We start from the raw sequence: 24,110 nt of genomic DNA, 5'->3' as shown, positions 1-24,110 counted from the left end.
GAGGGTCGATCTAAGTCTGTAAGGAACCCCAGGGCCCATTCAACCTCCTCATGGTACAGATAAGGAAACTGAGGCCCAGGCTGTTCAGGCAGTAGGGCTAGTAAGTGTTATGTGTCTGAGGCCAAATTTTGAACTCAGGTCCTCCGGAATCCAGGGGTGGTACTCTATCCACTGCGCCATCTAGCTGTCCCCGGCAGTAAGCAATTTAGAGGCATTATCTGAACCCAGGTTCTCCAGAGCTAGTGCTTAAGGACTTCAGAAACCTTAAAACACTACACAAATGTCAGATATTTACATTCCTACTGTTATTATCATATTTATTATCATAATTATCATAATTATGGTGACCATATTTTTCAAACCACAAACTAAGACATGTGGTATGCCAAAGCAAAGTCTTGTTTCAGAGACTAATAATTTTTTTTTTAAACTGCAACTGTCCTCAAAATCCAGACCCTCTCGTTTATCTTGTATGTGCAGTTACTTGCGTATTGTCTGGCCCTTTAGAATGAGAGCTTCTTGAGGGTGGGAAATGTTTTTGGCTTTCTTTGTTTCTCCAGTGCTTAGCACAGTGCCTGGTTCTTAATAAATGCATATTGGCTTGCCTTGTTGACATATAGTTGTTGTTATGCCTGTAGGTGGAACGAACACTGGGTTTTTATTCAACCAACACTGTGTATCTTGTATGTGCATAGGCTTTATGAAGAACTAGGCACTATTGGCTTTGTCCACTAAAATATGACTTTTTCTTTCTTTGTTTTCCATTATCCTCAAGGGATTAAGTAAATAGACTTCCTTTCAGCGGGTCTTGTGAAGAGTAAATGGGGATTTTAGTAGGATGTCATGTGACAAAATTTGTGTTCTACCAACATGTATAAACAGACTAGAGCACTTTTTATGGGAAAGGGTGGGAGGGAAAGACAATGGTAATTCTCCAAGTTATTTCATTTTGTTCTTAACCACAGAGATAAACAAAGATAGCCCCTAATTCAGCATAAAGCCTCTCTAACTGGCCTTTATTTGGAGCCCTCCACCTAGGAGCTCACCATAGAAACCCATCTGAATGTTCAGAGATGCCATAAGCTGCTGGTGACAAGGAGCTTTCTCTTTTCTATCCCTCCTTTCAGCCCCACCCTTTCTTCCCAAAAAGGAGGGACAGACCCACTGAAAGAAAAGTAGCCAGAAGCACATCAGAAGAACCACTCAACTGCAAAATCTTTGAGTATTTGTAAAGAAAAACAACATGCATTCTTTTTTTTCTTTTTTTTAAGACAGAGAGAGGGAGAGACATGAAACTCAGGCTGGGTAGACAGTTTATAGAGTAGTATAAGGAAGAAAATATGGTAGAAGAGGCTGTTACAGTGTGGCAAAAATACCACCAAAATACTGGTATATCTTATGTGGGTATTTTTAAAACGTCAAGGATTACTAAAGTGTGAAAGCTTCAGGTATGATATAAAGAACCATCTTGGTCTACCTAGGAAACCATGGAAATGGATAGGGACAACATTTAGAGTTCCTTTTGCTCTTCGAATTCCTCGACTAGCACAAGTTGATGGCCCCAATGGTACAGAATCTGAAAGTTAAAGTTGGTTCTTGAAGGCTTTACCATCAGTCTCTTCCCTTATAGAAAGGCAGTAACAAAGTTTAAACTCCAAGTCCTCGCCCACACGCTCCTTGTGGGTGTACATTCTGAGAATATAAATACCACAATGTGTTTGAGGCAGCTTTTCAAAGCTCTCCAAAAATTGGTAGTCAAGGCTGAAGGTTACGAAGAAAGTGAAGCAATATCATTATATTCTTCCTGAGATCGCCCACGGCAAAGCGTGGGTGAGCACTGAGGAGGATTTTTTTTCTTTTTATAAGTCCAATCATTTCTTGCAAAGCTGCTATGAATTTTTAAAGACTGAACGAGATTAGAAGAAAATATGAAGACTTTCTCCCCAGCATAATGTACAATTATATTGTTTCAGGATTATTTTAAACTCATTTTTAAATGAACTTTCAGCCTTCTGACACTCCATAAGGAGGTCACTTTCTTTCATCATCTACAGAATCATCAGTTACAGAATTTTGAAAATTGGAAGAGACCTCACTCAGGAGCTATGTCATCTAGTCTATACCGAAAAGGAATCCCCAGTATAACACATCTAACATGTCATCACAAGAACCTCTGTTTGAGCACCTCCAGGGAAGGGAATCCACCACCCCTCAAGCAGTCCATTGGAATTTGGAGCAGCTCTAAAAATTAGGAAGTTTTTTTTTTCCAACATCAAGCCTAAATTGGCTTCTTTGCAACTTCCAAACAGAACAAGTGCAATCTTTCTCCACAATACCCTTTCAAATTTTTCAACTACACATCTTATTCTCCCCATTCCCCTTCTTCCTCTCACCAGTCTTTTCTTTTCCATGCAAAACATACTCAGTTCTTTCAACCAACCCTCTTATTACCTAGACTCAAAGCCCTTCACCATCCTGATTGACCTCCTAGATACTGATCGACCAATCTATCAATATATTCTTTAATTGTGGTGCTCAGAACACTCATTATTCTAGATGAGGGGATTGTGGGACTGTCCTTTTAAAGAGAATGTTCTTTGTAATAGTTACCATTTCCTAAATACATCTGTTTTTCAAAAAGATAAAGCTGTCTACAAAAATCATATCTCAACTTTTTTAGTCATTTAACAATTTGGATGATCTAGCAGGTCCAATACAGAGTAATACTTGTAAAGCAGTTATTCATAGCAGATGTTCACTGATGTGTATAGTGGAAAAGCTGTGTCTTTAACACCAATAATCTCCCAGTGAATCATGCAACACCAGATCCCAGAAGAATTAAAACTATAAAATACACAGAGGCTAACTTAAAAAATTGCATGGCAGACTTAAGCTGTAGGATGTCACCAGTGATAACATACCAACAAAGAGGCACCACGAGAGACTATCTGGTCAGGTAGCAGTAGAGAAAGAGTCAGACAGACGCACCCAACATATAACAGGAAGGCTTCCAACCTGTTGGACAAACCTCTTATGAAAGATAAACAGGAAACCACGGACAAGAATTGTACAGGATGTCAAACTATGGAGGGCTTGTGACCTGAATGGGGTTTGGGACATGGGGAGAAGGGGATGTATACCTGCACTGATAAAATCTCAAATCTTACTGGAGTAGAGTCAGGAGAACTGGGTTTGACTATCAGCTCTGCCTGTATTTAACTGAGAAGAAGATCTTATGATCCTAAGTCCCTTCACTTTTCTGGGTCTAGTTTCCTTATCTGTAAAATAAAGGGATTGAACTAGATTCTAAGGTCCATCCCAGCTCCTAAATTCAGTGCTTCCCATTGCCTACCTTGGGACCTCACATATAATAGGCACTTAATAAAATGCTTTTTGGGTTGGATCAGATTTTTTTGATTCCAGTTAAATGGATAAATAGTATGAATGTCTCTAATATATAGCTATATACTATAAGTTGTCAATTCAGTGATCTCTCTATGACTGATTAAAAAGGGGTAGAGCTAGATAGGTAGAGCCACCATATTTAATTAGCCTCTGGTGAATAATCATTGGTAATGTTGTATAGTTGTTCTATAAATTTAGGTACTGCTTCTTTAAGATTTTAATATGGATTGCTTATATCTTTTTTCCCTTAGTTTGTTTTCCTCACCTATGTGCTTGGATTGGCCTGGCTTGGGGTCTTTGGCTTCTCGGCTGTGCCAGTCTTTATGTTCTATAACATATGGTCAACTTGTGAAGTCATCAAATCCCCTCAGACAAATTCAACAGCAACGGGGAGCCAGATCTGTGTGGATATCAGGCAATATGGTACTTAATTTTATCCCAATCAACTTATTATCCTTTTCATTTGTACTACTTCCTTTGAATTTGTGACTTACTTTTCAAATGGAATGAAAGACTATAAGGAAAACATCTTCCCAATGCCATTTGTTTTTCTGTTGCTTTTTAGGTATCCTCATTTTATCAAATTGATGTACTACTTACAGTTATAAAGGAATGTCATCATATGTTTCATGATGACATAGTGCATAGAGCACTGAACTTGGAGTCTGGAAGACCTGGATTCAAATCCAGTCCCTTATATATTCTACTTGTGTGACCATATGCAAGTCACTTAGCCTCACCATAACCACCTTACCTCACCTCAACCAACTCCCAAGACTACTTAGTCTTACTCTGATCTTGATCTACTTTGTTGGAGGGAGTTTCTAAATATATGAAGTAATAACAAGAGAAGCTATTTAAAAATGAAGTCTGTCTTTCAACATAGCATCAGTAGGAAAAATAAGACAGGATAGGTGGGATATGTATGTATATATAGATAGATATATGTAGATATATGTGTATAGCATATACATCCTATATACATACATGTGTGTCTGTGAATATAGGATATACAGCTTAATGGTTTTCATTTTCCCCCAAAAGAAACTCCATGAACCATTTTCTTCTATGAAATAGAATGAATAATTACATTCAATATATAAATGTAATAAACCACCTATCATCTCTATAGCTCATCTCTTAATCATATTCTTGGCATAGGGCCATTTTTTAAAAATTACCAAATAACTACAAATTTACAAATCTTTTAAAAGAACTGAACATTGAGATACTTTTCATCCATTGTGTACAACCATAAAGTTTGCAGTGAAACTCTGATGTCATGTTAATGTGTACTATCACTACAGACACATATAAGCATTTTCATGGACCAATTCAAATATGATTTGCAATGCATAGGATTTTCAAGTTAGCCAGCTATGCTTATGAACTTATGAAAGATGTGGATAATCTGCCAAAGCAAATACACCAGTTTCTTCTATGAATGAATCTATACAACTAAAAACCTATGAAAGAAAAGTTAAAATCGTAAAAGGGTTCAATTAGTTTCTGTGGCCTTCATGAGTTACATGGGCAAAGTAGAAAAGTGTAAAGAATTTTCTTTTTGGAACCATTCTAGAGAGAGAGAGAGAGAGAGAGCGAGAGCGAGTATCATTTCCCCTCATGCTTCTCATTTTTCCTCAGTTCCTCACCACTGACTACTTATGCAAAAAGAAATCATGTTTCTTCCTGAAACTGCGTTCTGGACATATTTCTTCCCATAAAACCAATGTTCAAATATTGTGTTTTTTTTTATCCCAGATTAAAAACAGAGAAAGGCCCATGTTGAATGTTAAGCTGATTTATAAATGACTTAAATATTTTGCACATGCATGAGTACAAATTATTTACATAGGGTTTTTTTCCCCTCACATTATCCATCTTTTGTATTTGCCCAGTGTAGTAGGTTATAAACTGGAAATCCTGTGATCTCACATGTATCTATCTAAAAGTATGGGAAATACTCAAGAATTCACTGAGTGATTTCAAGATTTATTCTGTGTCCATGGCAAAGTAGTAGGGGGTGTTAAAGTTATTTTTACTTTTATTCTCTACTGATCTCCTGGGGAAAGGGTGGGCTGATTATATTTTTGGTACATAATTGAATGACTCTTCTGAAGTGTTTGTTTTGAAATAAAATAGAAGTGCACTATAGCTTTGGTGGGGGATAAAGATTTTTCAAAAACTTTATTAGCTTCCTATGTTACAGTGATAGATAAAGTGCATATAATATGTACATAACAGAATCTGTGATCCAGAAAAAGAACATTATGATGGAGCCTTATTGTAGTTTTAAGTAAAAAAAAATTTATGAATCCTGCTAAAGTTAGCATTTTACTGTATGGGTAGTACTATACTTAAAAGCCTATCTTTGCAAAAATCAGCATTACTTAAACAAAATGTGCATGTATCACAAAGATTTTATTTATTTATTTAATAATTTATTTTTCCCCAATTACATGTAAAAATAATTAACATTTTTTTTTTCACATTTTGAGTTCCAAATTCTTTCCCTCTCCTCCCCCCTCCATGAGAAGGCAAGCAAATTGACATAGGTTACACTTGCACAATCATACAATACACAGTTCCATGTAAGTCATGCCGTATCACAAAGATTTTTATAAAGGTTGGCAGCATGGGTTTGGAGCCCTTTGAAGGTTACCAAGTTTTTTCCAGTTTGTGGTCAAAATCTTAACTCCTATTTGTTATCTCCCAGATGACATGCCTAGTGAATATAGCCCAAGAATAAGGGTATAGATGCTATTTTAGGGACATGCCTTGATTATGTGTCAGACTTGCTCATGAAAGGTGATAGCATGTTATTAGTAGTAGTTATAGTAATACTGTTATTACAACTGAGATTTGAAGTAGTAAGGTTGATGATGAAAAACCATAGTAATATTTGTTGCCTTAATCTAACATAAATTTGGGATTCACTTACAGGTATCATCCCTTGGAATGCCTTGCCAGGCAGGGCATGTGGCTCAACCTTAGAAAGCATCTGCAACACGAATGAGGTATAGTGGCCCTCAGCTGCTGGGCTTGTCATGCACTGTCATTTCTGAAATTGGGCTGGGAAACTTGAGTTTCCTTAAATAAAAAGGGTGCAAGACTGATAGGTTTAATCCTGTTAAGGAAGGCCTTCTTGCATATTTGAGGAATACCTTATGCACAAGTCTTCAGAAACAGGAGAGATTTTTCAGTTTTCTGGGATGGTCTAAACTTCAGAAATAAAGTTCACAAATATTAAATGTGGGTTGCGTAACAAGCACTGCACCTAAACATTGTAATGTAAAAAGTAAAAATAAGAAAAGTTCCCTGTACTTGATGAGTTTTATTATCTGACAATTAATAATTACTCATTTTTATAGTGCTTTAAGGTTTACAAGCCATTGTCCTAAGAATAGGACATTCTATATTATATATGTGTATATATATATAAGAGATGAGGAAACTAAAGCTCATGCTTTTTAGCTTTAACTTTCCCTGGACACCAATTTTTTTTCTCACCCTGGGAGAGTAGGAAATGAGCATTGTGCTGAGGGTGTACTTTGATGGAGTTTTGAACTAGATTTACAGAAGACAAAACTAGAGTATGAGATAGGAGCACTGGATGTAGCAGTGACAGTGCCCATAGTAATGCTGACTACAGCCAGAGGTAGTATCTGTCAGCAAGTCAGGTTTGCAAGAGCAACAAGAATTTCAACTACAGTTGGTAATAATGGTGATAAGATGGAAATGAAAGCCCCGGAAATCCAAGACTAGAATATGAGCATTTCCAGATAGTTCCAGTGGACAGGCCTCCCTCCACTCCTAGATCAAAGAACTCTGCTGGAGGTGCCTAGAACAGATTTCAGCTCGCTGGTGGTCACTCTTTAGGGATCAACACAGGACAGTAAAGGTTTAACTCCCTTCCTGACACTTACAGCTAGTAGGCACTTTCTGCGTGATTTTCTCTGTTCCTTTGAAGTATTTTAACACATTTTTTCACATAAGCTAGGAACAATCATAATTGCCTTTTAACATCTGCTAATAATTAATTGCACATGATGGGAAGCGCTATAGAGGATGCTAGTGATCAGGCTGGTATACACACGATTAAATGGGTCAGAGGTCTAAACCTCCATCCAGAATTCTAGGTACTTGGTGGAGGCTGAGCTTATTGTGAAAAAATTTTATTTTTATGAGCACTGAAAGGGCAGAGATAGAAAACTTCTAGGTTAATGGAATGATTTGGTGAAACAGACTTAGGTAGCTTTTTAAGCACAGACTTAACCAGAGAATCTCTAGCTCCTAAAGCTAGCGGGTAGAGGCATGCCTTGTGATAGGAGAAAGTGGAAATATTCTGCTCGCCTACATTTTTATAGTTGGAAGGAAAAGTGTCTCTTCCTTTGCTTTTCACTTTATACTCTAAACCACAAAAACTTGTAACACCAGCTGGTTACATAGTATATATAAGATGAAGCAACAGGTTGGGTGATACAGGTTTTGAGGACATCCAGAAAAGAAGAGAGATAATTAAAGACTGGAACAGTCAAAGAAATCTTGATCATGTTGACTGATGAAATCATGATTACTGGTTGCTATCACTGCTTTCTGCATTTCAGGGTCACTGTGTCTGCCTTATCTAATGCAACCATTTAAGAACAGGTAGGGTGATATCAATAACACTTAATTTTCCCTAGGAAATGTGAGTAGGTAGATTTTCCCCATCTATTTGTTCCCTTTCCCCTGACTCATGCAAGTTGGTGCATTTCAGAATCAAAGGACTTGAGAATTTCAGTAGACATCAGGCTCACATCCTGGCCCTTAAAGTGAACATCCAGGGTAGCAATCTCTGTGGAGTGAAGGAGCCCATCATCTATGCCACCCCTGACACTGGCAGGCCAGTACAGCCAAGAGGAAAGCAACCCTTGCGGGGTACAACCTGTCAAGATGCCTTTTCAGGTGCTGCAGCCCTCTCCTCCTCAGCAGCCACAGTTACTTTAGAACCAAAAAAAAAATAGTACTGTGTCAAGGTCTTTGTCACTGTCAAATACCAAGTAGAAATAGTTATGGATCTCATAATGGAAGATGAGCTACCATCTACCTTACCCATACATCTTAGAATTACTAAAACTTTCCGTCTGACTTGCAGCTGAAATCTCTTATATGTGAATTCTCTTCCCTATTAGATTTATGAGATCCTTAAGATCAGGGGCTGCGCCTTACCTTTCTATTTGTATCCCCAATGCTTAGCTTAATAGTTTGCACATAGTAAACGTTTAACAAATGTCTTTCTCATTCATTTATTCATGTCTACATGCATGCATGGAGATATTGGAACTTGTTTCAGGAATAGGGCGGGGCATTACACACAGGGCAGTATCATACTCAAGTTCCAATCCTTTGAATAGATGACCCTCCTGATCCATATAAACTTTAAATTTAAGCCAAATGCTTCTCCCCACCCAAGTATTCAAAATAGACCAATTGTTACACTGCCAATACAATAACATTGTATACACAGGCCAGACTGTTTCCAACTCAGAGACCTTGGACAGTTCCTTGATCTCTCCAGGCTTTAGCCTCCCTCAATAAAAGAAAAGGTCAGTATGTCACAGGTTAGAAGGAACCTCTCAGCCCACTTCCTTGAGCCTCATCATTTTACAGCTTACTTGAACTGAGATGTCTCCCATCCCTTCCAGTTCTCTATTCTCTGATTCCACCTTACTTAGTAGAGGTGTCCAGAAAAAAGTATATATTGAATTTTTGTCAAGCAAGGTTTAAAAAAAAAACCTAATTTATATAGTAATTTCAGAGACGTTTTATCATTTGAGGGATCAAGTTGGTCAACCTCTCCTAACACCTTGGCTTCAAATTGCTTAAATTTTAAATTTGTTTTCTGTAACTTGGTGTAGATTAAATCATTTAAAACAAATCTGAGCCTCAGTTTTCTTATCTGTGAAATTATGACAGTGGTATTTGTCATCTACAACATATCTCCCAAAATCACCTATATTCAAGGGTTAGTCTGAAGCATTTTGTAAACCTCAAAGCACTATATAAATGCTACATTTTATTAACAGAACCCATAAGTTCTTTTGTAGACGAGAATACTTTTGTCAAGTGAATAATCACTCCATATCGTACGTGTTTAAGGTTTAGAATTCTACTGCTCAGGTTTCTTAAAAATGGAACATCCCTGTATCCGGTCTTTACGATGAAAGGTGAAACTGTAGTATCCCCCTAAGCTTTGTTACAGAACATGCTTAATTCTGGACTAAAATGCTCATGTCGATGCACTGCTGCTGCTCTCTCCTAGTTCTATATGTCCTATCACTTGTTCATCGTGGCCTGTGCTGGAGCTGGTGCCACTGTGATTGCACTGGTGAGTAACTGTTCCCCTTGAAACCCTTTAGTCTCATCTTCTCCCAAATATACAAAATAACAAAGCTTCCTTTTTAGCTTTAATCATCTTGCTGGATAAGATAAAACACTACCACCATTTACACAGTTGAGTTTCACATTTGAAAACTCCTTGTGCTGTAGCTTGTCAACTGCCTTGTTACAGACTATGGATTTAACCTCAATTGGATGATCTAGAAAGAGAAGCTATCAGCAGAAGACATATCTAAAACACCCCAGCTTATTGATAAGCACTGGCAACATTATTTTGTTGAACTTTGTCCTGGGTTTCGTAGCTTCAAGAACACACACATCCTGACTTGAAACATGACCTGTTCCTAGCCACGAAATCCTAAATTTCCCAATGGAAGGATCTAATTAAGTTTGTGATGGTTCAGGTTTTATCAGGAAAGAAAAGCAGGTAAGACTGGTAGAACAAACGGGTATCTCAGATCCTCTGAAGATTTCATGCCAGCCAAAGCTGTAATCATTTCTTCTCTTTGGAACTGACTTGATTCTGTCCCTAGTTATTTAAAAGAGTAGGAAAAGGGATAGAATAGACAGTTTGGGGAAACGGAAGGGAAGTACTTGGTTTCTTTTCCTGTGCTACTGACCCAGTTTTTTAATCTTTAGTTGGTCTTCCAAATCCAGTCTATTTTATGGATACTTAAAATGGTATCAATTTGTAAGGATAACCTAGCATTCAAGAGGTGTATATAAGTAAACGGGCAAAAAATACCCGTTTCTTGGTGAGAAAATCTTTTTGCTAATGGTTTGAGAGGGGAAAGAACGTGGAGTATTAACTGAAAATGAACAATTTTGAAATAGCTGAGGCTTTAGCTCTCAGCTGCCTGTATCTTACTGTCCTGTATTTTGTTCTCTTCCACCAGCTGATCTACATGATGGCTACTACATATAACTTTGCGGTTTTGAAGTTTAAGAGTCGGGAAGATTGCTGCACTAAATTCTAAATTGAAATAAGGCCAATACAGAGTTTTAGAGAGCTACATTGTGTGGCTTGAACTACCACTGACACCATAGACTAAAACAGTCTAGATTTTGAAGTTTTGTGACCATAATTTGTAAATAGCTTCAGTAAACAATTAGCATAGTCAATTAATAAAGTGACTTATTGTATATGAATTATAGAATGGTAAGATCTGGCTATTACGTATATTTTGAGAGGATTCAGTTATTTTACTGACACTGGTAGCATCCTTTAAAGACAAGATTTTTTTGGGAGTTAATACCTGGTTGCTTTTTTCTAAAGCAGTTACTTCTAAATCAAATACTGGAACTCTTGAATGCCTGCCTCATTCCTCATTTTTTTCCTTGCTTTTTAATCTGATTTCAAAGATTTAAAAAAAAAACCCCAACACAAATTCTACAGATGAGATGAAAGAGAACCATTACAACTGAGGCTTTAATATTGTTTTTGTCATGTTCTTGGGAAGTGGGGTATCGTTCATTTTAGAAAAAGTAATTTTAGATTTTTTAAAAGCCTTTAAAACATTTTAGCATGTTGGAAAGTCACATAGTTTGACACCAACTAAAAATTCTTAAACACAGCAAGATAGAAATTTACATAAAATAACTACTCATTTGCTGTTTTTCCATTAAAGAAATTTATTTTTCTTCTATTTTGCGCAACACAATCAGTCCTTTCAAACCTCTCTCCCCATCGCCAAAATAAATTGATAAATGACATCTTAAATCTTGTGTATCAGTGCAGCAGTAACTGATTTCTCAGTAGCCAGTTCTTGAAATGCAAGTTTAAGATTTTAATGGGAAGAGAAATTGTGCAAAGACCTGAACATCTCAAACATGTTGAAAAGGAAATGAGAGAAATAAAGGTCATAAGATGCAGAATTGTGTTACAGGAAATATGAAGGAAAGGAGTTGGGAAGAAATGTGGTTTTTCCATCAGCTGTAATGAATAGTTTTCTTATGGATTCAGACACTGAATGAAATGAGAGTTCTAAAATGAAAAATGTAGCTGTAAACTGTCACCACTAAAATCTGTTAATCCAGAGACTGCATGCTTTGCTTATAGTTTTTAGTTTTGGGTTTTCACATTCATTATTTAAATTCTCTCATGTTAAACTGTAGCTTTTTCCATTATTTACACAAAATAAACAGTGTTTACAGTTTTGGGGGAGGGAAGATTTGTTCTTACCTACCTTGTAAGAAATGTCTTTGTACACCTATTTTAAAATCCGAACACCAACTTATTGCATTCCCAGGTTTGTGCATCAGATTTAAACACTCCCCAAGTGATAACAAGTGCTTTGCTGTTTTTTCACTTACACTTTTTCTTATAACCTTGGCCATTTAAATAAGTTGCTCCTTGTTTATTAACTAACTTCTCTTCAGCACATTAATATTAAACAAAATAGAAAGGCATGCTTGCAATTTAGAACGCCATTTATACTGACTCTCTGATTCTTCAGTAGCAGAATTTGTGTATTAATATAGAATAACCTCCTCCCATTTTTATTAAAGAATGTCTATTAATCTGACTAGCAGCTTGCTTTGCCTTTTGACATGCTCACTAGCCATCATGCTCACCCTTCTCTTCCAGATCCACTTCCTCATGATACTGTCTTCTAACTGGGCTTACTTAAAGGATGCAAGCAAAATGCAGGCCTACCAGGATATCAAAGCAAAAGAAGAACAGGAACTTCAGGATATCCAGTCTCGGTCAAAAGAACAGCTCAATTCTTACACATAAATGTTTGCCAGAGTAATTCAACAGAAGAATTTATAACTCTGACAAATCATCAAACGGCTGCTCTGCAATACAGATGTATATCCACCAAACAAACATAGGAGTACAAAAACTTCACTGTCAAGCTCCTGGGACTTGTTTCTAGGAAAACCTTCCACTGGGTAAATCTTTCTTCCTTTAGAACAGATATTGGAGGTTTCATGTCAGCCATTTTAAAAGGCAACACTTTTGACACAATGATTGTTTATAACCCTTCTGAGATTAATGAATGGCATTCCCACATTTCACTTTGCCTCTGTTGGTGTGGTCACTGTAACAATGGGAATCACTCATGCTCTTTAGTAGGAGCTCTCAACTTTCCAGCATTAGGAAGTTTATCTAAGTACATATAAATGCCAATAGTAACCTACCTACCAAGATCCCTTTCTGACAGCTAATATTTGTTAAATTTTGGCTCTTTTAAGTTTTTCATAAGGTGACTAAATTTATTTTTCTCTCTGAGTGAGCTGGCTTTCTGATTTGTCCACATACAGGACACATTAATTCCCTGAGCCAGTCAGAAGGCAGCTATTCAGAAATGCCTCAATGAGCCACTATAATTCTGCCATACTTACTGCTGGAACAACCTCAATTCTCATTCATGGGGCAAGCCCTGTAGAATTTGTTTTATACATCATTCAGTTTTAATAAAACAGTGTGACCCAATAATGGTTTTTTTTTTTCCTAAATGCCAGCTTTGCCTTAATGTAAATTTCTTCTAAATTTCTAAGAATTTATATAAGAGGAGATGACCATGACTTCTTCATGGTACCTCATTTCACAAATTTCCTTTCTTAATTAAGAAGTGTTACCTTATTAAAATGACCACCATCAAAAACCATTCAAAGATGGTCTAGATAGTAAGTTTAAAGTTTCATACCAGCTATCTAAAATCAAATTACAAGTAGACCACAGACCTCCTGCTTTTCTAGAACTTGAAACCTAAATTAGAATTTATATTTATTTTGTTTTCCTTAAATAAATCGTACGTATGACCCCAAAATAGTGAAGTTCAATGTTCAGCAAGAAAGCTGCTAGAGTTTAAGCCATTTAAGAGAAACTTGCCTTCAAAATCATTGTGTTTCAGAAGCATTAAGTGATTATTGGGTATTAGTGATGGTAAATTTTGTGTTGTTCTTTATGAAATGATAAATATAGCTGTTGGGAATATCAGTGCTTTTTAAAAGAAGCTACATTTAACTACTGTATATTCATGTTTAAAGTTAACTTGTGGTTTGACTGTTTCCTGGATATTAAAACACATACCTGTGTGAAAATGTATAAAAGTGAAAGGAAGCATACATTACTTAGAAGCTATTAAAACTGATCTTTTATCAGGTACTACATTTCATTTGGATCATTAAATTTAATTAAATGCTTAATTTAACCCTTTTTACATTGGGGGAGGCTCTCTTCTACATAGAGCAAGTGACAGAATAATTTAAGTGTTTGTTTTCCTGTTGCATGAAGGAGACTTAAATATTTTTCACAGCAGTGCAGGTGCTGTCATATAGTCCAGTGTTCTCATAGAAGAGTAATGGAGGCAGTGTCTTAAAGCCTAATTCTTTTTCTAAGTCTAGGTAGCTATTACTGGGAGTTTTTGAAAGTTTCGTTTTAAGTAGTCTAATATTTTTTATGTAAAGATCATTAAATTTTGCTATGTATAAATTTTTGTAACCTAACAGTGAATCAATATTTTCTATCAGTGCCAAGGGCTTCCTGTAGTTATATTCAAGTGTTACAATAAATATTTGTAGATAATAGAGCCAACATGTGTATGCTTATTTTAAGATTTTATCTAGGCAAAAATAGTTGTGGCTGTACTGATAGTAACAAAATAAAATTATAGCTTCCTTCATTTGGTGTTTTAGCATACATAAACTTTTTTTGGCTTTGTCTTTGGATTGGCTGTCTTAAAGTAATGTAATAACTAAATGTATTGAAATTTCATACTAATTAGTTAACAAAATGTTTGTTGGAGGGTTGCATGGTTTGGTAAAATTATATTTAAAGCAAGAATAATTGAAGAGAGCTCTGTAAGTCTTTGGATTGTGTTTTGCAAAAGCTGCATTTGCTATATGATATTGAGATCTCATAGTTCCATGGAACTATACATTTTTCAAATCAAATTTCACTAGTAATTACTTACGTTATCAACAGTGTTAGAGAATATATATGCCTATGAGATTAACAGAGCCTAGACTTTTATTTCAAGATTTTTGAGACTGACTTGGTGAAAGGACCTCAGAAAGGAACAGTTTGCCTTTCTGAAACTGTCTTAAGTAAAGGTGCTTCAAAGTTATGTATATATATGATATACTGTTGTTATAATGCGTTAAATACATTCATCTATTATATAACACATTTTACTTTTACAAATCCTAGGAACATAAATTCCGTGAACAGAGTAAAAAGAAATGTTATCAGTGGGTTTTTTTTTTTTTTAAATCAAGGGCTAATGGGTGAACAGTAGGTCACTTCAGTAAGGTTTTATTTATACTTTTAACCATGATTGTGATTAACTGTCAGTAATTGTAGATTTGAACATTTTCAGCATAGTCTCAAGTCAGTATTTTAAATAATGATACTTTCTAACTCAGGCTTAAGGGCCAAATTGACAGATTCTTATTTGTACATCTACTGTGAAGCATGATCAAATAATACATTAACTGTTCTTCTCCTTGCATCCCTAACTCTGAATCTTCTCATCAGCTCTGACACAAAAGGTCCTATAGTGTATATATAACAAACACCCTAATAATATTTTATACCTTCCTAAGTCCTTTCATAAAATTAAATTAAATGTCTTGAAATTGAATATGATTTATTTTAAAATTTTAAGCATTTAGACCTTGGGAAACTTGAATTAATAGCAACTAGTAGCAAGTAAAGAACTATTCTCCCAAAGTTGTGAATGGTATAAATGAGTAGATCTGAAAGTCAAATAAGACCTTGAAGTACTTCAGTCATTCTGTAGGTATTCAAAAGCAATTTTTTTTTTTAGTGAGGCAATTGGGGTTAAGTGACTTGCCCAGAGTCACACAGCTAGGAAATATTGTGTCTAAGGCCAGATCCAGAACTCAGGTCCTCCTGACTCCAGGGCTGATGCTCTATCCACTGCACCACCTAGCTGCCCCAAAAGCAATTTATCTTTATCTACATCAGTGACAAATACTGCCACTGATAAAGATAATTGCTTCTGAAAGCCATTTAATATAGCATGCTGTTTCACATGTTTTAATTCTTAAATACAGGCTTATGTTTACATGCACCAATATTTTTCTAATTATTGTGGTTTTCTACATATCCTGGAAGATGCATGATTCATTCTTTATGAAATTTCACATATTATAAACTTATGGTAGCGTGTTTTTTGAATAACCATTTTTTAAAAAATTGACTGTATGATTTCCCTTTATTTGGAGAAAGGCAGTGTGACACAGTGGACAGCCAGATTTGGAGTCAAAATGACCTGGGTTGAAGTCCTTCTGCTGATACATACTACGTACGTGTGGCTAAGCAAATCGTTTACCTTTTCTGTGTCTCAGGCAACTCTCTGAGTTACAGAGCAGTTGCTCTTCTGCACTGATAGAGGGAGTTCCTCACTGGGAGTTCCCTAGGTCAATGAAATTACAGGTCTGAATACCCAACAAACAAAAAAACCAACTTTCTCATTTAGCTCTAAGCCAAATAAAACACAAGAATATAATTTTTCAATAATTATACTATGTTGCATACTTATAATGGAAAGCTGATTTTTCTACAACTTTGATGTTTTCTAGAAGAATTAACCTGAAAAGGTATATAGGTATAAAAAGTTAGAGGGATAGGGGAAACATGTACTTTTTAAGAAAGAAAAGAAGGTAATTTGTTTGCTAAGGCTATGAATCTTGAAAGTTCAACTGATTAGCACTAAAAGTTAATGTTTCATTGAATTGTTCACTGCAGACAGAAGATAATTTCACCTGGGTGCTTAAGTCTTGTAACTAATATTAGCTGTGTATATAAAAGGGAAATTAAGAAAAATGGAAACATTATTTTAACAGTGAGACAAAATGCTTTAATAACTTTACAAAAACTATGCATTATTTTAAAGGGAAGAGAAATACTAACTTATACTAACAGCACCTGTATAAATGTTTCTCAAGAAGTGTTTGAAGACAATCTTTTTTAAGAAATGCAGATGCCAGAAAGAAATATGCAACCTCACACAGATTTTCTATTTAACATCTTTATTAATATTCTGGCTTAGAACAGTGAAAACCTAGGCCTAAACTTGATACATCACAGTGTCACCGAGTATGAGCCTGAGAAGCAAACCTCTCACCAGAAGTCATCTGGTTCTTCAGAAGCTGACAAACTAAATAAGAAAAGAGGTGAAAGAATAATCAGACAAATTATTTCTTAGAAAGCATCTGGGAATTAAATGGTCAGGTTTGGGGTTTTTTGAGGGAGAGGCATACTTCTTTAATGACATGACTTCTATACTATGGCACTTCCCTAACCTTCTTTACAATTTATTAACTAGACCATGTTCACTCAAACTTCATCTACATGACATCAAAACAACTGGCCAATTCAGTGAAATTATAAAGAGCTCAAACATTATCTAACAGCCAAGAGAAGCCTCTTACATACCTTAAATTTAGCAAAGCCAGTGTTAATTTTGCTTGGAATATCTTACCTATCAGCTTTATAGTTAGAGAACAGGGTTTCTTCTATTGATGCTTCTTCCACAACCTCCTTTTTTGAGCTCTGAAAAGGAGAGAAAAATAAATGTAAAATATTTCATACATTTGGTATGTTACATAAATTTTGCAATTTATAATTATAGCTAAAACAAAAATATGAAAATTAAGACTAAAAAATAACCAATAAATTAGAGTATTTAGTAGCATAGCACAATAATTACTTATAGTATGTATTCTCAAGTACTTAAGTGAGGACCTACAAAGCACTAAGTTATTACAACAACTCTACTATATTCAGTTACTTGTCTAAAGTGTATTTAAAAATTTTTTAATTTCCCCCAAATACAAGGGTTGTATAGAGGTAGGCAAGGACTATGCTTTTCCTTCTTTAAAATAAAAAAACTTTAATTTCTATTAAATTGTGTTATCTGATTGTCATGACATAAAACTGAAACAAAAACCACAGAAATTCCAAAGAAAAATTTTAAATATGTAAAATAATCATGCTTAATCTCTGTTATGAGATAATATGTTGCCCCTATGAATGTGGTTTTAATTAAAGAGACTATAACAACTGACTGTTCACAGTATTACAGAATCACATGTTCTAATTTATTTTACCCTCTCCCCTCTTACTGTCCTTTAAAAATTCTTCTCACCTTATTTACTGATTCCTGCTCTTTATTTTGCTGGATGATTCTCATATATTTTTCTAGAGGGTTGACAATTTCTTTGTTGATGATTTCTAACTCTTTAATATCTTTTTCTACTTCACTTTTCAATGATTCTTCAAGTAATCTCTAGAAAAGAAAATTGGTAAAAATTTCTTTTCACAATAATTAGCAAGTACCTATGAAGTTCAAGGCAAAATAATCTCTGAGCTTATATTCTAACTAGTGAGATAACATGTATGTACATATATAAAAACATTTAAAACAGATACACAGTAAGCTGGAAGGGGGAAGGCACTAGGACCTGGGGGATACCAAGAAAGACCTCATAAAGGAATCTTCAGAGAACAAGGGATTCCAGAAGCAGAAGGGGGAGGGAGAACATTCCAGGCAAGAGGGACAATCGATGAAAGCACAGAAACAGAAGATGGGAGTGTCAGATGTAAGGAACAACAAAAAGGGACATTTCATTAGACTGTAGGTAGTCTGGGACCAGGCAATGAAGACTATATGCCAAAGTTTATATTTGAACCTAGAAGCAACAAGAGAGATAATGGAGTTTACTGAGTCGAAGGGGTACATGGTCAGACCTCAACTTTTAGAATATTACATTGGTGGTTATGTGGAATATAGAGTAGGAAGAAACACAAAAATGGATATGAAATAAGAGGCTATTTTTCAATAGTTTGAGCAAGACAGGAGGGCCTAGAGTGGTAATAGCATGAGTATGGAACATACTCATATATGAGATGTTGTGGAGAGAAAAATAATAAAAATTGGCGAATGAATGCATAAGATGAATGAGAATAAAGAATGGAAAAATGGCTACTGAGAACAAGATTTAAAAAGACACATGCCAAGTAAAGGAAAATATTATTCTACAGAAGCACTGGGTACTAAATAGTACTTATCACCATTTCTTGATCCAGTTTTTGTAGTTCTCTTTGTTCCCTTTCAAAAGTTTCTAATCTTTCTCTCTGCCGCTTTTCCTCTCTCTCTCTCCGTTTCTCTTCCCACTTTTCTTCTTCTATCTTCTGTTCTTCTACATCTAGCATTACTAGAAGAGAAAAATGAATCACACACCCACATTCTGAGGTGGAAGGGATTTTTAGATTAGAGATCATTAAGTCAACTCTCTCATCTTACACATGAGGAAAGAGACTCAGAGAGGTTAAGTAACTTACCCCAGGTTCTGACTTCCCATGGTATTGGACTGACATACCCTACTCTATCTCTCTGAAATAGCTACCAACTCATGCTTATGCCCCACAATCTTTTGCCCCATTACTGTAATTAAAATCAGTTTAATAGCCAGTTCTTCTAACATTTCTTCCATTTGATTAGAGCCACTAATAAAGTCACATTTGCCAGAAAGGCCAGTGACCACACTAGGGGGTGGGCAGGACAAGTCATTTATCACCTTCCAAAGGATAGATGTTTTATCAATTTCATCAACAAAAGAATATAACCTTACCCCTATTCATCTTCTCCATGAAGCAAAGTGCCAATGCACTGGAAGTTATCAGTTTCAGAGGTAGCACTTTGATCTCTTTCCTCTGCTGTATAAACTAATAACTCCTTTGGGGTTCATCAACTGCAAAGGAGATGGGTATGAAACTCAAGGGGCTGGTGCTACTTTGAACCAAAGAAAATAATCACATCTGCAGGACAAATTGTGCCCTAAAGGGCATGCGTAGTTCAAGGTATATCATTTTCGCTTGTTTATTACCCTGTATTATCACAAGAATCACTCCTGAGCTCCAATCCTGCATCACCAACTTCCTACTGGAAATCTCCAACTGGATGTCCCACAGACATCGAAATCAAGTGTGTTTATTAACAAAACTCTACTCCTATCCCTCCAAATTTCCCATCCTTCTAATCAGCCAGATCCACAGCTTCAAGCTCTTCACTTTCCCTCACCACTACCCAACCTTGCATATCCAATTTGTTACCATGTCCTGTCAATTTTTACCTTCACAAAATCTCCTGAATCTGCCCTTTCTACTCAGTTACCACACAACTTCAGGGTCTCATTAACTCTCATCTTGGCTATTACAATCCTTTCATAATAGGTCTCTAACCCTTACAGTCCACCTTCCACACAACTGCCAAAATGATCTCCCTAAGGTCCAGATCTGTCGTTCACTCCCCTGCTTGAGAATCTTCAGCGGCTCCTCTCTTGCCTCTAGTATAAAATACCAACTTCTCAGTTTGACTTTGAAAGCCTTCAAAGTCTGACTCTAAGTTACCCTCCTAGACCTAGTTCATGTTATTCCTCCCTCATGCACTTGCCTGTTTGCTAAACCTAGCATTCCATCTCCTACCTCAGTGCCTTACCCCAACTCCTACCTCCCCGCCCCCTCCTGAAATGTACTCTTCCCTTCTCAACTCTGCCTCTTACTGTTAAGGCTTTAATACAGGTGCTACCTTCTATGGGAAGCCTTTCCTGACCTCCTGGTTATTAGTGTTTTCTCAATCCTCTCAAACTACCATACATGTATCTATATAAATGCTGTATTCTCTCCTGCACCTCTGCCCCCTCCCCCAGTCATGGATAGAACAGAATATCCTTGTGGCCAAGGACTGTTTTCCATTTTGGCAATGTTTAGCCCCTAGTAGCTAAACACTGCCTTGCATATAGCAGGAGCCTGAAAAAATACTTACTGAAATTATTTTGTGTAATTCTTGGCTCTCTTTACTACAAAAAAGTGTAACTCATCCATCAGAAACAGAACTCATTATAATTTTTACACCTAAACATACTTTCTCCTTTAATAACTGTACTCAGTCATACATAGTGTCATTTAAATCAAGAGACTAAGTGAGGCTGTTTGTATGTTTAGAAGATTGAGACAGTAGGTAATTAGACAAAGTGTGTCCAAAGTAAGGAGAGCCTATTTGAGGGCTTAAGTATTTTTAGAAAAGGGAAAAAAGGATAGTAGCTCTGACTCAATACAATTCTACAGAGGGCAAGAGGTAGATGGGGAACCTCAAGGGCTAAGGGAGGCAGAAATGGATAAAGTTATGTATGCTGATCAAGATTTCAGATTATGAAAGCTTCAATTATCTAAATTTAAAAAGGCTCTCTCAAAGTTTTCCTAAAATAAAAAAGTTATCTATAAAATGATAGTTATCTAATACACTAAATTTATTGAATCTAAATATTTTCTCAGTAAATATCTCAAAAGTTAAATCACTTATTCAAAAAGCTTTTTATTTCAATAATTCAATATTCTATTAATTAAAAAAAAAACTTACTTGGGTCCTGATGCAAAGTAGTTATTGTTGGCACAGTGTCTATCACATTGTTAGTGGGAACCATATCTCCCCTTGGATATAACACATCCATTTCAAGTTGCTTTGGAATGTTCCTACCATCTAAAAGAAGTTTGGACAATGGCTCCATTATTCCCTAATTATAACAGAAGGGCAAAAGAACAGTTGCAGTGTGGGAATAACTAGTCTTAAAATACTTTCATTTCAGGGAGCTAAATAATTAAGCAGGTCTCTACCAAAGACTTTATGAAAAATGTTAAGACTATACTCTTAGTTATAAACACAGAATTATTTGACAGTTTTGAAAAAACTTGACTATAGGTTCGTAAAAGTTTGAGGTTAATGCTTGAAAGAATATCTATTTTACAAATATTTAAAAAATAAATCTTAAGATAAACCAACAAAATAATTTCTATATGGAAAAAAATCCATGACTTTCCAGGCTGCTGACAAAAACACAATGACCAGAATGTTTTTAAATAAAACCATATATTTCAAAATTATATTCTTCTTAAACCAGCAGTTTTTAAGATTCTAGAAAAGAAATAGTATGAATGCTTACCATTAACCCCTTATTTAATCAATTTTTGATACTTTCTACACATAAATCAAAATTCCCCCAGTTATAAATTAACATTAAATTATGAAACTTATATTTATTTGATATATCAGAATTGTGGATCTGAAAGAAACATTAGAGATCAAAATGAAGGCCCAAGGTCTTCACAGACCTTTTATCCCTTCACAGGGATAAAAACCTCACTCTCCTGATTCTATGGCCAGTGCCCTTTCCACTAAAGCTGGGTTTTATTCAAAACTAGAGAAACTAAGCTCAGTATAATCAAAAGAAAAACAAAATTTTCTGGTTTATAAAAGGAAAAAAATAAAACATTTCCTTTTGATATAATTGTTATTGAAGTAAATTCCACCTTTATTCAGGCATTGGATTCTTTCAATAATTTCTTATACAGTGACTGACTCTAGGGGGAAAACAAAACGATTAATTGTTTTTCATGAATACATCTTTTGGACTTTGGTCCCCATATTCTATGGGAAGTGTGTCCCAACGCCTCATTATTTTGAGTGCCTTCCCTCTTATTTATTTTCTGTTTATCCTGTAGATAGCTTGTTTGTACATATTTGTTTGCTTGTTGTCTCCCCCATTAGATTATGTGCTCCATGAGGGCAGAGTCTGTTTTTTCTTCTTTTTATATCCCCAGCACTTAGCATGGTGCTTGACACATAGTAGCAATAAACCTTAATAAAGATTTATTCACTGACTGGCTAGATATGAGTGTTAGATATGAAAGGAACAGAAGGACCATCTAGTTCTCCTTGTTTTACAGGCAAGAAAACCAACTTGCCCAAGGTCACATAAGTTAGTTACTGGCATAGGGAATAAGAACCCCAAACGCTCAACTGCAAAAATCTCTTGCCCTTTAAAGAAAGTCTAAAAAGTCTATGATGTATGTACAAAGAATATGAAAGTATATAAGCCTATATTGTATAGTAAGCAATTTCTGACTTGTATTTACTTATAGTGGCTATATTTCACTAAAATTATCTATGTATAAAATTATTAAAGGTGGTAAGCATTAGAACTTACATTCTAAACAAGATTCATTTTGAACATCTTCAATGCCTGATTTCTCTGCATTTGAAAATTCACTTATATCTTGATCAGTGTGATTCTCAGAAGTACTAGAAGAAAGAATAAGATTCATTAATGTAAAAGTCAAAAGCACAGTTGGATAAAGATGCTTCCTGCCTTAGAACACTACACTCATTTACCTCTGGACTATACTCACTGTCATCTCTATGTAGTTTCTAAAAGAATTCTTTCAGATACATTTTAAAAGCTTGTCAGTGGTAGCTAGATGGCACAGTGGAAAAAGCATCGGCCCTGAAGTCAGGAGGACCTGAGTTCAAATCCGGCCTCAGACCAAACACTTGACACTTACTAGCTGTGTGACCCTGGGCAAGTCACTTAACCCCAGTTGCCTAAAAAACAAAACAAAACAAAACAAAACAAAAAAAAAAAAACGCTTGTCCCAGGACCAATGTGACAGATCCCGTGAAGATATGAGAGTGAATACTTAAGAACTCATAAAGCTTATTCAGCACTGTCTGTATGCTATTCTTATACTTAATTTTTAAAAATACAGTATATAAAATAATTTACTTTTAAGGACAAGGACAAGAAATATAGCTACAGAATCACAGAAGTTTAAAAGAAAAAAAATTTACATTCAACTTTTCAATAGTCACCCCTTGTAACTTATTATCATTTCAGAATTACAGGTTAATGGTACAAAAATCACAAGGCCTGAACTACATAGGTGTTAATGTTGTAACAGCTTTTATGTTTCAAAATAAATTGAACTCTTACTTTAACAAAAAAAAAAAAATATGTCTTGTTTTCATCTCTATATAGCTAAGAGACCCAAAGGTCCAAAGTGCAAATATCTAGAAATGCCTTTCCCTAGGCAATCTTTTGTGAGGCCATTCAATGCATACTAAAGGCAAACACTAAATTCAAAATATGGACTGTATTAAGCACAAATAAACCATAAAATAAGTAAGAATTACACATTACAGGTATCAGAACATGAAAGCAAGAAATTCTACTTTTTATACCTACAGTACAAGTTATTCAAAGGAATAAACCTTAAATCTAATACTACTTGAGTAAATTAAAAATTACAAGGATAGAAACATATCTAATCTAACTCCCTCATTTTAAAAGATGAGGAAACTTGAGACCAAGTATTTGTAATCATATGGCTTAATGATAGAGTTAAAACCCAAGCCAAGATCTACACGTGTTAAATTTATAGTTTTATTTTTTATTACATCTTTCACTCATTTGTTACATGTTGCAGTTTGTTCACATCCCCACAATCTACCCCG

At 35.5% G+C, this 24,110-nt stretch overlaps 2 protein-coding genes across 8 annotated transcripts in view; one reads left to right on the top strand and one right to left on the bottom strand.

Moving 5' to 3' along the window:
- Positions 1-14,861, top strand: part of GPM6B (glycoprotein M6B) — a 173,167-nt gene extending 158,306 nt beyond the window's left edge. For 2 of the 3 annotated variants that reach the window (XM_027835379.1, XM_027835382.1), the window contains 4 exons: positions 3,657-3,828; positions 6,349-6,422; positions 9,710-9,775; positions 12,374-14,861. In XM_027835379.1, coding sequence (XP_027691180.1) covers positions 3,657-3,828; positions 6,349-6,422; positions 9,710-9,775; positions 12,374-12,523 — 462 coding nt within the window. In that variant the 3' untranslated portion in view covers positions 12,524-14,861. Of the gene's footprint in view, positions 1-3,656; positions 3,829-6,348; positions 6,423-9,709; positions 9,776-10,682; positions 12,020-12,373 lie in introns of those variants that run through there. The other variant, XM_027835380.1, reaches the window with a different exon arrangement.
- A 1,913-nt stretch (positions 14,862-16,774) lies between these two features.
- The window catches only part of OFD1 (OFD1 centriole and centriolar satellite protein), a 51,302-nt gene continuing 43,966 nt past the window's right edge, over positions 16,775-24,110 (bottom strand). For 3 of the 5 annotated variants that reach the window (XM_027835334.1, XM_027835335.1, XM_027835336.1), the window contains 6 exons: positions 22,807-22,901; positions 21,183-21,302; positions 18,836-18,978; positions 17,910-18,050; positions 17,244-17,314; positions 16,775-16,919 (listed from right to left, as the gene is read on the bottom strand). In XM_027835334.1, the coding sequence (XP_027691135.1) occupies positions 16,883-16,919; positions 17,244-17,314; positions 17,910-18,050; positions 18,836-18,978; positions 21,183-21,302; positions 22,807-22,901 (607 nt within the window). In that variant the 3' untranslated portion in view covers positions 16,775-16,882. Of the gene's footprint in view, positions 16,920-17,243; positions 17,315-17,909; positions 18,051-18,835; positions 18,979-19,411; positions 19,516-21,182; positions 21,337-22,806; positions 22,902-24,110 lie in introns of those variants that run through there. The other 2 variants (XM_027835337.1, XM_027835338.1) reach the window with 2 other exon arrangements.

Source organism: Vombatus ursinus, unplaced genomic scaffold (genome assembly GCF_900497805.2).
Source record: "Vombatus ursinus unplaced genomic scaffold, bare-nosed wombat genome assembly UNPS02014814.1, whole genome shotgun sequence".
Lineage (NCBI taxonomy): Eukaryota > Metazoa > Chordata > Mammalia > Diprotodontia > Vombatidae > Vombatus > Vombatus ursinus.
The sequence above is the reverse complement of the archived record's forward strand: the minus strand, read 5'-3'. Positions and strand labels throughout refer to the sequence as shown.